The sequence below is a fragment of the Narcine bancroftii genome, chromosome 4 (genome assembly GCF_036971445.1).
Source record: "Narcine bancroftii isolate sNarBan1 chromosome 4, sNarBan1.hap1, whole genome shotgun sequence".
Taxonomy (NCBI): domain Eukaryota; kingdom Metazoa; phylum Chordata; class Chondrichthyes; order Torpediniformes; family Narcinidae; genus Narcine; species Narcine bancroftii.
Window position 1 is genome coordinate 200589053 of NC_091472.1, and position 17104 is coordinate 200606156.

Below are 17104 nucleotides of genomic sequence, written 5' to 3' on the forward strand. Positions count from 1 at the left end.
AATGAACTCCACAGGTTAACCACCCTCTGGCTGAAGAAACCTTTCCTCATCTTGTCCTTTTATCCTGAGGTTGTCCCCTCTGGTCCTAAACTCCCCCATGACTGGAAACCTCTCCTCGTCCACCCTATCCAGACCTTTCAAATATCCAAGATGTTTTTGTGTGCATGAAGGTGAGGAAAGCTCTCCCTCTCTGTGGTTTGTCCTCAGGGTCTTTACATTGGTCCTGATTGGCATCAGCATTGCCTGGATTCCAGTAGTACAGAAGGCACAGAGTGGGAAGCTCTTTGACTATATCCAGTCAATCACCAGCTACCTTGGACCCCCGATTGCCTCCATCTTCCTGATGGGCATTTTTGTCAAGCGCATCAATGAACAGGTACGGTTCCCTGAGCGCCCTTTCCTGCATCACCGTGTTTTACAAACCCGCACATTTCAAACAACACAGAAGAACATTCACCCCCTTTTATAGATGATATTGTACTGAGTCTCTTTTCCCCTTCCCTCCTCTCCCATCCTACCCCAAATCAACAAACATAGACTAGTTACGAAAGAAAATAAAACACAGCAGAATAACAATGGTTACAGAAATAATCCAACATAAGCCAAGAATATACCCAAGCAAAGTAAAGTACACAGAGAAAACAAAACAATGAGACAATGCAGAAAATAACTTGGTGGGGCACGTCGACCGGGTCTCAGAGTCTTTTTTTCTGAGTATTTGTAGTTTTCAAAATTGAACTCAGTAGTTTACACATACGTCATCAACATTTTTTTACAAATCTGTGCCAGTTACAACTTATCCTTGTCCCATCTGTGGGAATTTTCTGTCGGGTCCAAAACTAACACTCCTTCCCCCACCCCCCCTCCCCAGCCCTTTCTCTCAACCTCCAACACAACACTTAGCCGACCAAAGGAAAAAAAAATTTAAGACATTAAAATGCACAAAGCCCGGGAATAAATCATATCGGGGGGTTGTGGGTCTGGCCTGACCCAGAGATTGGGCCAATTTTCCTTTGTTTTCCTGACTTTTCCTGGCTGGACTGAGGTGGACTCCTTGTTTCCCCCCCACCCCTTCAGAGATTGGGGAGGAATTGGGACAAACCGGACCCAGAGGCAAAGATATCTCTTTCACAACCGTGCTCCTGTATGGCCAAGGTTCGGCTGGCAAATTTTTTGAAGGTGCCATACCTTCCCCTCAGGTTATAGGTAACTTTCTCTAGGGGAACACAGACTTGTATCTCCCTGCTCCATTGTGCAATACTCAGGCAAGAGTCGGATTTCCAGGTAACCGCTATGCACTTACCAGCCACCGCCAGTGCGATCATTACAAATTGGATTTGGAATTTGAACAGCTACACTGTAAGTCTTATGTCCATCACGTTACCCAGCAGGAACAACTCAAGATTCTGTGGGAATTCCTTACCTATGATTTTCCCTCGGACTTCGCCTAGCTCTGTCCAGAAGGGCCTCACCCTAGTTGCGTACACAAAGGTCCCTGTCTCAATGCTGCACCTGAAACACTGATCTGACAGTTCCAGCTTGGACCTGCTAATCTTTTGCGGCGCTGGCGCAAGAAGTTATATTGTTTACTGTGGTTGAACCAGCACAGCTCATCTATTGTTGTTTCCAGATCTGACTCCCACCTCTGTCTCGCTTTATGAAGACCTCGTTTAGGTCTCCATTTGGAGCAGGGAATTCATTACCGAAATAAATTTCCATATGATCCCCCTTTAAATTATGCTCTCTATGTCACTGCACTTTGGTAGGATGATAGTTGGACCTAATTTGTCCTGTAGAAAAGATCTTATCTGAAGGTAGCAGTGAAATGCCTTATTTGACAAATCGTATTTCTGCCTAAGCTGCTCGAATGACATTAATTGCCCCTGCTTGTAACAGTCCTCTATGCACCTGATGCCATTCCTACACCAGATGTCTAGGATCTTGTTATCCACCATCAAAGGTGTCAACCAGTTTGGAGTCAGGGGGGATTTTGGAGACAGCCCCAATTTTATTCCTAAATAACAGTTAATGTCACCCCAGATGCGAATAATCTGCTTTAGTCTGTCTTTCCAGATAGCAATTTGACATCCCATTTGTAAATAAAGTCCTCTGCAACCTTCTCACATACCAAGTGCAGACTAATTTGTACCTAGGATGGTGCCTCCCCCCTCCCCACCAAAGAGTGAAGAGATGTATCTCGACTGGGCTGCCCAATAATATTTTTTAAAGTCTCGCATCCGTAATTCACCCTAACTGTAGTCCCAGGTCAATTTCTCCATAGAGACCCTGGCTACCTTCCCATTCCATAAGAACATTCTTATCCATGAGAATAGGGCCTGAAAGAAACCTCTGGGCAACGTCATGGGCAAGGTCTGAAAGAGATACTGGGGTCTTGGCAGCACATTCATTTTCACACAATTGACCCTGCCCACCAGTGTTATGGGCAGGGAGATCCATCTGTTTAGGTCCTCCTTGAGTTTTTCCAGCAAGTAGGTATAATTTAATTTGTATAAATTGTTTAGATCATTATCTATTTTGATTCCCAGGTTCCTGATCCCATTTTGTGGCCATTTTAGGTAAATATTTTTCTGACATTGGCTACAAGCCCCTCCTATAAAGTGGCATTATCTCACTCTTATCCCAATTAATCTTATACCCGGAAACTTCCCCATAGTCTTCCAGAGAAGAGAGCAGCTTTGGCAACGTTTATTGGATCTGTCAAATATATCATTACATCATCAGCTAATAAGTTGATTTTATGTTCTTCCTGGCACTCAGAACTCCTTAATGTCTGGATCCTGACAGATGGCCTCAGCCAACTATTCCATGGCCAGTACAGAACTGGAGATAATGGGCATCCCTGTCTGCTTGATCTTGTGAGTGGGAAAGCTAAAGAAACTTGCCCATTTAGTCGCAACTTGCAGCATGGGTGCATGATATAGCACCCTTATCCAATTAATGAAAGTTGGCCCTAACCCTATTTTCTCCAGGTCTTTGAATAAAAAGTCCCATTCTAATCTATCAAATGCTTTTTCTGCATCAAGAGCCATGGCAAGACCCCTTTCATTTTTGCCTTGCACCAAATGTATTAAACTTAGCACTCTGTCCTGCCTTTTTTGAACAAAGCCCACTGATCTTTGTTGATTAGATCTGGAAAATGCTTCACCAATCTGCCAGGGCTTTGGCTATTATCTTATAGTCTGTAATTAATAGTGAAATGGGTCTGTAAGAGGACGGTTTTAATGGGTCCTTACCTTATTCGAAAATCATCATGATGATTGCTGTCGAAAAAGATTCTGGGAGTCTGTGAACAGATCCTTGAATTCCTTATATAACTCAGCTGGAAACCCATATTCTCCCAGAGACTTGTTGGCTTGCAAGCGGATTCGATGCGCTCACTACTTCTTCCTCCATATAAGGACAATCTAGGCCTTCTTGCCCTTCTGGCTCCAAGTTTGGTAGCTCTGTCTTGGACAGAAACTCATCAGTTTTGTTCGATTTCCCTTCCAATTCTGATATGTATAAACCTTCATAAAATTCCCAGAAGGCATAATTGATTTCCTTTGGTTTGTAAGAGATCCTGCCATCCCCCATTTATATTACATTGATCATTCTTGAGGCTTGTTCTGCTCTCAACTACCATGCCAGGACCTTATGGGCTCTCTCCCCTAATCCATAATATTTTTGTTTAGACCATAATATCGCCTTTTAAATACTATATGTTTAAAGAGTGTTATTTTTTTATCTTCTTGTTTGTTAAGACCCTATACTGGTCTTCCAAGCCCAATTTTAGCAAGTCCTTTTCTAGATGAGCAATTTCTTGTTCCAATTTGCCCACTCATATCCTTTTTTCATTGTTTTAGTATGTCCAATTATTTGACCCCTCAAATATGTTTTGAGGGTGACTCATAAAAGGAATTTATCTGGAATGGAGGAGCAGTTACCCTCACAAAACAGATCTATCTGTGTTCTTATAAGCTACAAAATTCTGTTTTCTTTAACAACAATGCATTAAGACGCCACCTGAAAAGATCGTTTCCTGTTTGTCCAGCATTCCTATGCTGACTACTAAAGGAGAATGATCTGAAAGCAGTCTCACCATGTACTCAGCCTCCATGATCCTACCCTCTATATGGGCTGAAGCCAGAAAAAATCTATTCTAGGGTAGGAGTCATGCTGCCTTGAGTAGAAGGAATAATCTCTCTCCCTCGGATGCTTTCATCTCCACATGTCTATCAAGTTCAGCTCTTTCATACCGCCAACAGTGGCATGGACTACCTTTGTTTTCACTATTCTTTTTGTGGACTTGTCCAAAACAGGATCCAGAGAAAAGTTAAAATCTCCCCCAATTAGAATATTCTCTTTTGCTTCTGCCAATCTCAGGAAATGTCCTGCATAAATTTTTCATCATCCAAATTGGGGGCATATAGATTCACCAAGGTCCAGGACTCTGAGTATATTTGACAGTGCACCATTATAAATCTACCTGTTTTATCCTTCGTCATATTCTGTGCTCTCACTAGAACACACTTCCCAATCAGAATTGCCACCCCCTTGCTTTTGAACCGAATGAGGAGGCCAGTACCTGGCCCACCCATCCTCTATTTAACTTTTGGTGTTCTAGTTCTGTCAAATGTGTTTCTTGGAGGAAGGCCAGGTCCACTCCCTATTTCTTAATGTGTGCCAAGACTCTTTTTCTCTTAATCATTCCATTCAGACCATTCACATTAAGACTTACAAACCTTAAACTTTTAGCCTTTGCCTCAGGGGTTATCGTACCAATGTTTCCTTTGTATTTTCATTGCCTCCTCATCCAGCCTCTTATCATCAGCCATTCACCCCTAACCACTTGAACCACAGTAGACCCCGAGGGATAAAATCAGAAAAAATACTAAAGTAAATAGCCACCTTAAAATAAAAAAAGGAGACATTAATACAAATTAAGGCAACATACTTCACAAGCAAGAAACAAGGATGACAACAAAGACGTAAAAACTTAAAACTATCTATTTAAAAAAAAGTAAACAAGGACATAAGCACTATTTATAAACATAATTTTGCTTGACCCCTATTTCTTTCCCCTTGTAACCTTTGCCTCTCATTATATCCACCCCCCACTTGCTCAGTGACCACCCCCCCCCCACAACCACAGGTTCATTCTCTGTACTGTTCTCTCGCTATTAATACCAGAATACACTCCTGTCCACAACAAGTCCATATATTTTGTGGGTTGGTACCCGCTTTGGCCTTGGCTCTTCCTTTTGTCCATTAGTGTGGGCAAATCTTCTGCCATTTGTTGTGCCTTTTCAGGGTAAATAACAAACTTTCTTTCCACACCCCGCTCCCCGGGTGGTCAGGTACTTTAGCACAAACTCATGGCTTTCTGCTGGTTGTAAAGCCTTTATGGCTTTTAAGAGTGGTGCACAGATGTCGGGGGTAAAAAAAACTTTGCTCCCTTCTACCTCCATGGGACCCCCTCTCTTTTTAGCCTCAACTGCCACTGCCTTCAAAATATCTTCTCCGTCCTGATATCACAGAAGCTTTACCAAGACAGAGCGCGGTCTTTGCCCAGGGCAAAGAATTTTGGATGAGGCACCTGTGCGCTCTCTCTATCTCCACTCTCTCCCCGAGATCACCTTCACCCAGCACCCTGGGAATCCAGGTTTGGGAAAAACATACGGGGTTCTGCCCTTCGGTTCCCTCTTTTAACCCCACTACCTTAATATTATTCCTCCTGCTGTAATTTTTGAGGGCATCCAATGTCCCCCATATGTGGTCTTTTTCTTTCATGAGGGTGTCTGTTTTCTTCCCCATGGTATTCATGACATCCTTGGATGCCTCCACCCTTTCTTCAACTTCCACTACTCTTCCCATCAATCCTGAGAGGCCCCCCTGCATTTTGTCCAGTTTCCTCCCTATGTCCTCAGCCCTCTGTTCCATTGAGTGGGAGATCCTGTCCTCCATAAGGCTAAGTGCTCTCATGATGTCACTCAGGGAAGGCTCTAGCCTCCCTGTGTCCATTGGTCTCTTTAACCCACTCCCCTTGCAACCTGAAGCTCCTCATGGGCTTCCTCCTCTATCTACAGTGTTACTAGGGACTTCAGCACCAGCTCCAGCCTCTTCACTTTCACTGTCGTCACTCTCTTCATCTGTGGACCCAGCGTTGGACCCACTGCTGGGGATTGTCTCCTCTGCCAACCCGACGCCTCTTGGACCACCCTTGCAAGCTAGAGCTGGCTCTGCCACCAGAGCCTAACCCCACTCCAAACCCAACACTATCCAGTTCCCCGTGACTCTCTGCTCTCTCTGACTCCGGGCTGGGTCCGCTACCGTAGCCCAGGTAACCCATGCCGCCTTTCTAGGGGTCAGGACCAGTGCTTGCGCCTCCCAACCTCTTAAACGAGCTGGCCTCCACTGCTTTCTGCCCCTCCAACTCACATCCTGCAAGCCCGCCATTAGGATCACCCACACAACAAGGGTGCTCAGTCCGTCACTCTTGCCGTGGGAGGGGGTGGGGGTTTCAAACCTCTCTCTCCCTCTCTCATCGATCTTGGGGTATCCTTCTGCCGTCAGGCACCCTGGGACCATAACCTCTCCCAGAACGGAGTCCTCCTGCTGGGTGGGCTGCTCTTTTGAAGTGGCGGTTTCTTCAGCAGGCCTCGACGCTGTCCCACCATGTTCCTTGCCACGAGGCACCGCACCTCTGGTCTTCAATTTCAGAGCTGTTCCCTTCCCGTTCTTGACCATGGATTTACTTTTTTACTTTCCTAACATGTTCCCACGTTGCATGTTCTGGTATATCCTTTGAAATTTTCTTTAATTTTCTCTCGGGAGCTCTGGGATTGTGCCTTCTACCCTCTCCACATCATGTGACCTCCCCAGATTGGGTTTTCAATCCCAGCATTCCGGGACTGGCGTGAACTTGCTACCACCACTCCTTTTAAAGAAAGGAAGTTGGGGGGGGGGGGTGGGGGTGTAATCATATCTGCACTCCAATGAACTCCAAGCACAGTTGCCACACTTCACCGTGCGTGCTGTACCTCCCCTCACATTGCAGGTGATTTTCTCCAGGAGAACGCAGCTCTGCATTTCTGCACTCCAACGTGTGGTGCTCAGGTGGGGGTGACTGCTATACATTTCCTGGTCACATCCCATGCGACCGTTACATGCTGAATTTGTTATTTGGATATTCTCAAACTCCTGCCCATGACATTCCCCAGCAGGAACAGGTCTGGGCCCTGTGGGAAGTCCACCCCTGTGATTTTTACCAAAATGTATCCCTTAGATCTACTCAAAAGGGTATCACCTTGGCGCATAGCCAGGTTGAATGCACAATGGTTCCTGTCTCTACACTGCATCTAAAGCAGATTTCTGGTTTGACCTTGTGTAATTTTTGTGGTTTAAGATAGAACTGGTGCAGGAAATCGTATTGTACCAGCCTATGGCTGGCATTAATGACTGCCATCATGCTGCCCCGACATGTCGGACCAGAACCGTTCAGGAATTGTTGTTCCTAAAGCTGACTCCCATCTTTGCCTCGCTCTTTGGGGACCCGGCTTCAGGCCCTCATTTTGGAACAGGAGATACATAGCAGAGATGAGTTTACATGTGATTCCCCCTTCGAATTAGAGCCTTGATGTCACTACATAGACGGGCCTAAATTATCCCTCAAAAAAGATCTTAAATAAAGATAGCAGAAGGTGATCTTACTTGATAAATTTATTTTTTAATTGCTCGAATGACACGAGCTTCCCCTTCTCATAGCAGTGCTCGATATACCCGATCCCTTTCTGACACCAGGTGTCCAGCATGTAACACAGACGACGCTTTCCAGGTTCCTAATTTCAAAACATGTCATCTTCACAGAAATGTGGGGATGGTATTCCAAATTACTGTGTTATTAATCCAATAAACCAAACTTTATAGTCGCAGCTTTATGTAGCTTTAATTCATTGATAAAACAAATACACATTTTGCGTAAATTCGCATTAAGATTTTCATAACGATGAATAAACAAAGCATTTGGGAATATTTAAAGACATTAAAGAGATATATAAGAAGAAATAAGATGAATGACTAATTGAAAGAAAAGTATCTCGAGCTCATGTCTCCTTCGTGGTTTGTGGAAGAATGGTAGTCTGCGCGGATATTATGAAGTATTACGTCAGAGACACTATGGTAACACTACAAACAATACTCCTTCTTAAAGAGACCAGCACAAAATTAACTAAGAATCAAAAACACAAGGTTTTAACCTTTACATTCCAGGCCCTAATTATTATAATAGACATTAATGACTAATATATAATAATTACTATTACAGATACAAAAGTAAATATGGTAAGTATAAGATTAGAAATCAAAACTTTCCACTTCTTATAAAATACAGATGTTAGTAATAGGTCGATTTGGGTAACCAGTCTTGGTTTTAATCTGCACTTGCCGAACGAAACTTTTCTTGTCCAGAACTCTATCCGTGATTTTCCCCAGCAACCAAGAATTTCTTGGTGCAGAATCGTCCATAATAATGACAATGTCTCCAAAAACAAAAGTGTGTTTTTAGCTTTAGACCATTTTTGTCATTCTTGTAATAATGAAAGATATTCTTTAATCCATCTTCTCCAAAATAAATCTGGAATAAACTGCACTTGTCTCCATCTGTGTCTGGCATAAATATCTTCTTTCTGAAATTGACCTGGAGCCATTAAAGGTTTAGATTTAAGAAGTAAGAGATGATTTGGTGTAAGTGACTCAATGTTATTTGAATCGATAGAAACTTTAGTTATAAGATGACTATTTAAAATAGCTTCAATTTCACACAATTGTCATCATTCAGTATTTGATTATTCAAAATGGAATTAAGAATTTTTCTGATTGATCTAATCATTCTTTCCCACACACCTCCATAATGTGATCCTGTGGGTGGGTTAAATATTCAACTAATTTTTTTCTGAAGTAATGCATCATGAATTTGATGTTGATTCCAATTTTGAATTGCTTTTCCTAAATCTAATGGAGCTCCTGTAAAGTTAGATCCATTATCAGAGTGTAACTCCTTCACTTGACCATGTCTGGTAATAAAATGTTGAAGAACATTGATAAAAGACTCCGTATTAAGTGATGATGCTACTTCAATATGAATTGCTCTTGTAGTCAAAGAAGTAAATCTAGCTCCGTATCATTTTTCAACACTTCTTCCTCGCTTTATTTGCAAAGGATCAAAATAATCAACTCTCACGTGTGTAAATGGGATTCATCAGGTGAAACTCTGTCTCGTGGCAAATCTGCCATTTTGTTGTTGTCTAGGTTTAGCATTCGAAACCTTCTTAATCTCACTAACTCTGTTCGTCACAAAGGTACGAATCCTCATGGTTTTGTTATTAATGTATGTAAGCACTGATGAACTATCAGTTCAAAACATAGAGTCTGCTAACTCCATCTGTAATTCTCTTCTTAACACAGTGTCCATTTTGCTCAGCATAGCAGTGGCAGTCAATTCCATTCGAGGTATGGTGATTGGCTTTAATGGAGCCACGCTGGCTTTTCCCATTACAAATCCACAATGTACTCACTCTTGGTTATTTCGTGGTACTAAATAACTGACAGAATCAAAACCACCTTTGCATTAGCAAAGTGATGTAACTGAGCAAATGTGGCAATTCCAAAATCTGTTGGTTTAATACATTTGTTGACTTCAAAACTTTCTAACAAGACTCTCAATCCAATTTATCCAATCTTGTGCAATGGGATCTGGTATAGTTACATCCCATCCAAATTTTCTTCAGCACAATTCTTGCAGAATTTTCTTGGCTATTAATAATACTGGTGCCAATATTCCCAAAGGATCATATATTGAACTTACGATCAAAAGAATACCTTTTCTTGTTAAAGGTCATTCTTTCAAAACAATTTTGAATTTCAAAACATCAGATTGAATGCACCATTGCACCCCTAGAATTATTTCGACAGGTAGAACATCACAATCCAAATCAAGATGTTTTATCTCCTTTGCTCTTTCTGCCTCAGGAATAACAGCCAACACATCTCGACTGTTGCTAATCCATTTCGTAAGGTCTTATTACAGGTCTCTTTTAACTCGTGATAAAGATCTATTGCTTCTTTTTCTGAAACCACTGAAGTGAGACAATCATCAACATAGAAATTATTCCTGATGATGTTTATAGTTTGAGAACTAATTTGCTCTTCATTATCTTCAGCATGTTTCCTGAGATCAAGATATGCACAACTCGGTGACGAAGTTGCTCCAAATAGATGAACTGTCATTCTGTATTCAATCATGTCTTTACTGTAATCTCCATTAGGCCACCATAACAATCGTAAAAAAATCACTATCTTCCGATGGTACTTTTATTTGATGAAACATCGCTTCAATATCTGCTGTAATTACAATAGGCTCTTTACAAAATCAAATCAGAACTCTCATTAAAGTATCGATTAAGTCTGGAATTTGTACAAGTTGAGAATTCAATCTAATTCCTTGAAATGATTCCCCACCTTCAAATACTGCCCGTAGTTCTCCTTTTGTGGATGTATAACTCCATGATGAGGTAAATACCATTTTCTACCATATTTATATTACAAGATATCTTCTAAAACCTTTTTCACATAAATTGGTATATTCCAAATGTTTCTTGAATTTTCTCTTTAAATTCAGCAAATGATGTTCTGCAATTATTTTATTATTTGGCATACAAATTTCGCTTTCCTTCAAAGGTAATGTGCTATACAGTAATGACCATCAACATGTTTCACAGAATTTGAAACTAAATCCAGAAACTGCTTGTCCTCCTTCGAAGGTTCTTGAATATCTTTGCGACATTCATGGAAATCAATTTTAAACTGTTTCCACAGATCATTAAGTTTGACAATTGAAATTCTGTTGACATTTACATTTGACAACTCCTGACCATTATTCATTTTCCTCCTAATGGTCCATTAATTGTCCAGCCAAGCAATGTTCTCATGACATAAGGTCCATCATTTTGACTCCTTAATACTTCTAGAGGTTCGAGAGCCTTTGGTACATCTAATCCGATTAACATCTCAACTTTAGCATCAATCTTGGGTAAGCAAACATCTTTTAGATGATCCCACTGTTTGATATCATCCTGAGATGGAATATTCTCCCTATTCACAGGCATAGTCTTCTGAGTATATACACTTGGAAAATCGCAAAATTCATTGCTATCCAATTCAGCAATCTGTAAACCTGAAACTATCTTAGTTTCAATGTTCTTTTTCATCACTCATTGTCTTCAACAATATCTATGATCTTTTACCATGAAGATTAAGTTTATTCATTAACTCAACAGTACAAAATGATGTGATACTTCCTGGATCAAGAAATGTGTAGGACTTCAGTATGAAGCTTCCTTTTTTAGCTTTAACCTGCACAGGAACTATCGAGAGAGCTTTGTCACTGGCACCAGTAAGACTGTTTGTCTGAACCGAAGCTGAAGCATTCTCTTTGACTGTGTCTTTAGTCTTGGATTCAGATTGTTTGACTTCTTTCTCAACTTTGTTGAATATGCAGTAACTTGGGATGCTTTAAATAGTATATTATCACAACTGAGTTGCTTATTACAAGTTTTGCTGATATGTTCTTTACACAAACAACCAAAACATATTCCATTCTTCTTTAAAAAGGTCAATTTCTCATCATGTGACTTTTTCTCCATTGTGAACATTTTTCTAAAGCATGTTCTTTGCAATACAAACAGCTTTCCTGAACAGTCTGAGTTTCCTTGTTCTTTCTTGTGCTTATATTTGACACAGAAGTAATAAAGGTACTTCCCTTTGGTTTCTGTTGAGACAATGATTTAGACTTTTTTTTACATCTTTAGGAACTATTGAAGTATCCTTAATATTTCCAAATCTTGGTATGGTGTAAACATGCACATGCCATTCCAAAAATTGTACATCCTCAAAAGTGGTGTCCCTTTCAGGAAGAATCTTAAGCCCTGCAACTTTGCTTCTCCATAAGTCCTTCAAGATATAAGGTTATTTATTGACAATAATTATCATATTAGCAAGCAAACTCAGCTCTTGCAAATATACACTTCTTCCCATTGCAATACAACATCCTCTCAGAAACAATGCATATGCTTGTAAAGCCTTTGCATCCTCTGATTTTATTGCTGGCCAAGAAAGAATCTTGTCTACGTGGGTCCTTGTGATTTTATGTTCATTGCCATAATGATGATGCAATAATTCTTTTGCCCTTTTGAAACCTTGGTTTGGATCCATATATTGGCAATGTTTGACTAGTTCCTTCACCTGTCCTCCAATATATTACTCCAGGTAATACAGATGATCTTTGGCAATTATAGTATTACTTTCAATGTGATGTTGAAAGGAATTCATGAACATCAGATATTGTAATGGATCTCCATTAAAAACTGGAATTTCCTTTTTAGTTCAACCAATGAACCTTGTTGCTGTGTTAACATAGCAGAAATTTCAGTTTATTTGCTATGAGTGATAATATATAGTCTTGTCCACCATGGCTTGAGACTGGTTGTCTTGTTGTCAATGGAGAATATGGAACTTGAACTGGTACCAAGTGTAGGACCTTGATATGTAAGTGATGGCATTGGTGGAGATCCTTGACTTGTCGCTGGCTCTCCAGCAACACGAAGAGACGTCAATTATTGAGTATGATCAACTCGCATGGTTGAACCTTTCTGAAATGCTCTTCTTTCGGGAAGGTTCATATATTGTGTGCTCGGAAGAGATTGAATGTCGCTAGCCCTTTCCACAGGGTTGGTCATTGACATTTCAGCGCGAGCAGTGCTACCTGTGGCTCCATGCTCAGGTGTACTTGTTTCTTGTAGCTGCAGTACCCATTGATCTGCTGGAATGTTAGGTGCGAGCCCTTTGGGTATTTTACTTTAAGTGATAGTTCTTGCAGAAGCCTGAGCTAATGCTTTTAATCTGGCCATATTCATAGCTCGTTGTTCCTCAAACTCTAGTGTTTTCTTTTCTCTCTTCAATCATCTTTTTTTGTTCTTCACTAGCCATTTGTAACTTCAGTTGCTGATTCTTCATTGAACCTCCTTATCCTCTAAAACATATATTTTCTCCAACCACTCACATTATGCAGAGACAGTAGCCAAGTCTGCGTGCGCCTTAGCATGCGTAGCTGATATGCTTGAAGCACGCGAAGCTGTACTTGCTCTAGATGCCATTGAAGATCTTCCAGTGCTCATAACCTTAGAAATACTATCATCAGGATTCTCATCTGAACTTTCAGATACTGCTGATTGAATCTCTATCTTCAACATTTTGCTTTGTAGAGCACCAGTGGGGCTTTGCAATGTACATTCATCTGTTCCAGTTCCACTAACCTTTAAGTCAACGAATGAGGCCTGCAGTGCCTTGATGGTGTCCTCTTCTTGCTTGGTAGTTGAAGCTGCTTCTTCATGGTGGCTGGCTCCAACCTCCTGCCAAGCATTGTCAGTTGCTGGCCCAACTCACAACCAAACAGTTCTTTGAGAGGAGCTGCTTGCTCGAGGTCTTTAGCCCAACAAGACTTCTTTTTATCCTCCTTGGATTCTTCACATTGCAGCTTGTCTTTCCCTGGCTTATCCTGATTCCTGGGAACTGTAAATGAATTTGTATCTTGCTTGGTCCCTTTAAGAAGATTTCTCTGGCTGAATCTAAGATACTTCACACAGGCTGACTTATCAGGTATTTATAATAAATGTTTAAAATAACATTTCTGGGCTTCCTGCCAGATTCTGCAAACCAGAGCTCTATCTTATCTTTCAAGGTTACAGGTGTCTTGATGTCCTTGGCTCAATTTTAAACTGTGCAATCAGACACGTCCTCACAGAGGCTTCTGGAATATTTTCACAGAAAACTGGACTTCTAGTTAAAGTTTAAATGCTTCTTATTCTTTCAGACACATTTTATGAGCCTTTCTTCCAAACAAAGTTCACAATTATAACTTTTCTTTGAAACAAAATATAGACGACACTTTCCAGGTTCTAATATATTCTAATTTCAAAACATATAATCTTCATGAAAACATGAGGACAATATTCTGAATTACTATCTTATTAATCCAATAAGACAAACTTTGTAGATGCAACTTTATGTAACTTTAATTCATTGATAAAATGGATAAACATTTTGCATAACCTCGCATTAAAATTTTCATAACGATGAATAAACAAAGCATTCAGCTACATTTAAAGACATAATGATATTCAACTTTAAAGAGATATACAAGAAGGAATAAGACAAATTAAGACTAATTTAAAGAAAAGTATCTCGAGCTCATGTCTCCTTCATGGTTTGTCAAAGAATGAGATGCAAGCTCTTGGTCAACATATTATGTCATAGTCACTAATGGTAACACTACAAACAATACTCCTTAGTAAAGAGATAGCCACAAAATTAACTAAGAATCAAAACCACAAAGTTTTAACCTTTACGCCATGGTCATAGGAATTTTATTCTGGGTTAAGGATGTTTTAGGTGTCAACCCCACTTTTAGCCCAATGGTCTGGTTTATCTTTTGCCATGTTTGAATGATGTGTTTTAATATGGGGCTATCCATTTTCCCCAATACTAATATAGTGTCCTATTTATATACAAGCTCTCCTGCCATCTTCTACTGCGTGTATACCAATTTGTGCCCAGGAGGGTATACCATCTCCCTCAAAGATCAAGGTGATAAACCTCCATTGGCTGCCCAGAAGTATTTTTTGAAGTCTGGAAGCCTAATTCCCCCCCACCCCTAGACTATAGTCCCAAGTTAATTTCTCCATGGAGACTCTAACCACTTTTCCCCTCCATAGAAATTGCCTAACATGTCCATTGAGTGTTTAAAAAAAACTCTAGGGCACTGGCATGGGCAAAGTTTGAAGGAGGTATTGTAGCCTTGGCACCACATTCATTTTAATACTGTTAACCCTGCTCATCAACAATATGGGCAGGTTCATCCATCTGAGCCGGTCCTTCTCGATCTTCCAGACAGAGGGAGATCATTCAGTTTATATAAATTTTGTAAGTTATTGTCAACCCTTATCCCCAGATACTTAATCCCCTTTTGAGGCCTCTTAAACTTACTTTCCCGCTGACATTCATTATTTAATTCTTAGTGTAAATTGATTTTGTATCCCAAGATTTTCCTATAATCTTCCAGTGTGGTTTGTAACTTGGCCAATGATCCCGTCAGTTCTGTCAAGTATATCAACACATCAGCAGCAAATAAATTAAATTTGTGTTCTTCCTGGCCCACTCTAAGTCCCTTAATACCTGGGTCCCAGCTTCCACCAGTGGTTCAATAGCCAATATGAATAAAGCTGGGGATAGCTGATAACCTTGTCCACTAGATCTGGTCAGTGGGAAGGCTGGAGATATTTTCACATTGGTTACAGCTTTGGCCCTGGGTTTAATAATGCAGTGCCTTGACCCAATTTATGAATGGCTGCCCAACCTAAACTTTTCCAGCACTTGATTCAAGAATCCCATTCTAGCCTGTTAAAGTCCTTATCTGCATCCAGAGCCATAGCTATGCTTGAGTCTGCCCTTGACTGTGCCAGATGTATTATATTAAGTAATTTATTTATAATGTCTGCCAATTGGGCTTGTTAACTTTGCCAAATATTGAACCAATCTATTTGCCAAGACTGGCTGTTATAGTCCATATTCAGAAGTGAGATTGGGCTTCAATGGATCCCTGTTCTTTTTTTGGGAATCACCATAATTATTGTTGTTGAGAAGAACTCCAGGAGAATATGGATCTCAGCTGCCCAGTCTGCCACCTCCATGAGTTGAGGCATCAAAAGATTCTAAAACTCTCTGTAAAATTCAAAAGGGAACCCATCCTCCCCTGGAGATTTATTAGCTCATAGCGAGCTCAGTGTTTTTCCTATTCCTTCCTCAGAAAAGGGAGTATCTAATCCTTCCTGTTCCCCTGAGTCCAGGTTTGGCAATTCCTATTTAGACAAGAATTCATCCAATTTTTCAAAATCACTCATTAATTCAGATTTGTACAGTTGTAGCGGCGGAATGGCAGCACTACAACTTCCAGGAGGCATCAAACTGGCCATGTGATGTCAGTGCATGATGATGTCAGCACCTGTCATGCACATGATTCTGGCTTTTAAAAGGTGGTGCAAGTGATTCGCTCTAGAAACGCCTTGCGTGGTTATTTCATCGTGTCCACTGCAATTTCTGTGGCCACAACTGGCCACCCTGTATAAAGCTGTCTAAATGTTTCATTTATTTCCTTTGGCTTGTATGAAATCCTTCCTGCCCATTTTTGAATCACATTTATTGTTCTCAAGGTTTATTCTGCCTTCAACTGCCAAGACAGGACTTTATGGGCTCTCTCCCACACCTCTTGGGACCTTTGTGTAGATCTCAATATTGCTTTTTCTATTTTTTAATGTTTGCATTGTGCTGTACTTGAGCTTTTTGCTTGTTAATATTCTATACTTCTCCTCTGAACCTGACTTTTAGTCGTCCTTTTCCAATTGGGTTACCACTTGTTCTGATTCATTAACCACCCTCATATGTTCTTTCTTAAAATTATCTGACCTCCCAAGTAAGCTTTTAGCATATCCCATATCACAAATTTGTTGGCAGTAGTGGTACAGTTTGTCTCACAGAATGTTTCTATCTGAGCGCTGATTTTAACTACAGAATTCTGGTTTCCTTATGGTTAAGGAATGGGTTAAGGAACCATTTGTTTATCGAGCATAACAATAGTTAGGGTCAAGGGCAAATGGATATAGTTATGATGCAGAGTTGGGTGGAGAAGTGTACTTGGTTTCCATGATCCTACCCTTTAACTGGGCCGAAGCCAAAAGCAAATCAATCCTGTTGTAGGAGTTATGTTGCTTAGAGTAGAAGGAGTAGTCCCTCTTTCTCAGATGTCCTCACCTCCAAGCATCCATCAAATTGAGTTCCTTCATGAAACCCAGGGTGGGGTTTAGCTGCCCTGGTTATCGTTATTTTCTTCGCTGACTTGTCCAAGACTAGGTCCAGGCAAAAATTGAATTCCCCTCCAATAAAAATGTTTTCCCGCCAAAATTGTTTTGTACAAGTTTTTCTTCGTCAAAATTGAGGG

The 17104-nt window shown here is 40.6% G+C and overlaps 1 protein-coding gene across 3 annotated transcripts in view; it reads left to right on the forward strand.

The window, feature by feature from the left end:
• Nucleotides 1-17104, forward strand: part of slc5a1 (solute carrier family 5 member 1) — a 74342-nt gene that overhangs the window by 48144 nt on the left and 9094 nt on the right. For all 3 annotated transcript variants that reach the window (XM_069933621.1, XM_069933619.1, XM_069933620.1), the window contains exon 12: nucleotides 208-376. In XM_069933621.1, the coding sequence (XP_069789722.1) occupies nucleotides 208-376 (169 nt within the window). The remainder of the gene's footprint in view (nucleotides 1-207; nucleotides 377-17104) is intronic.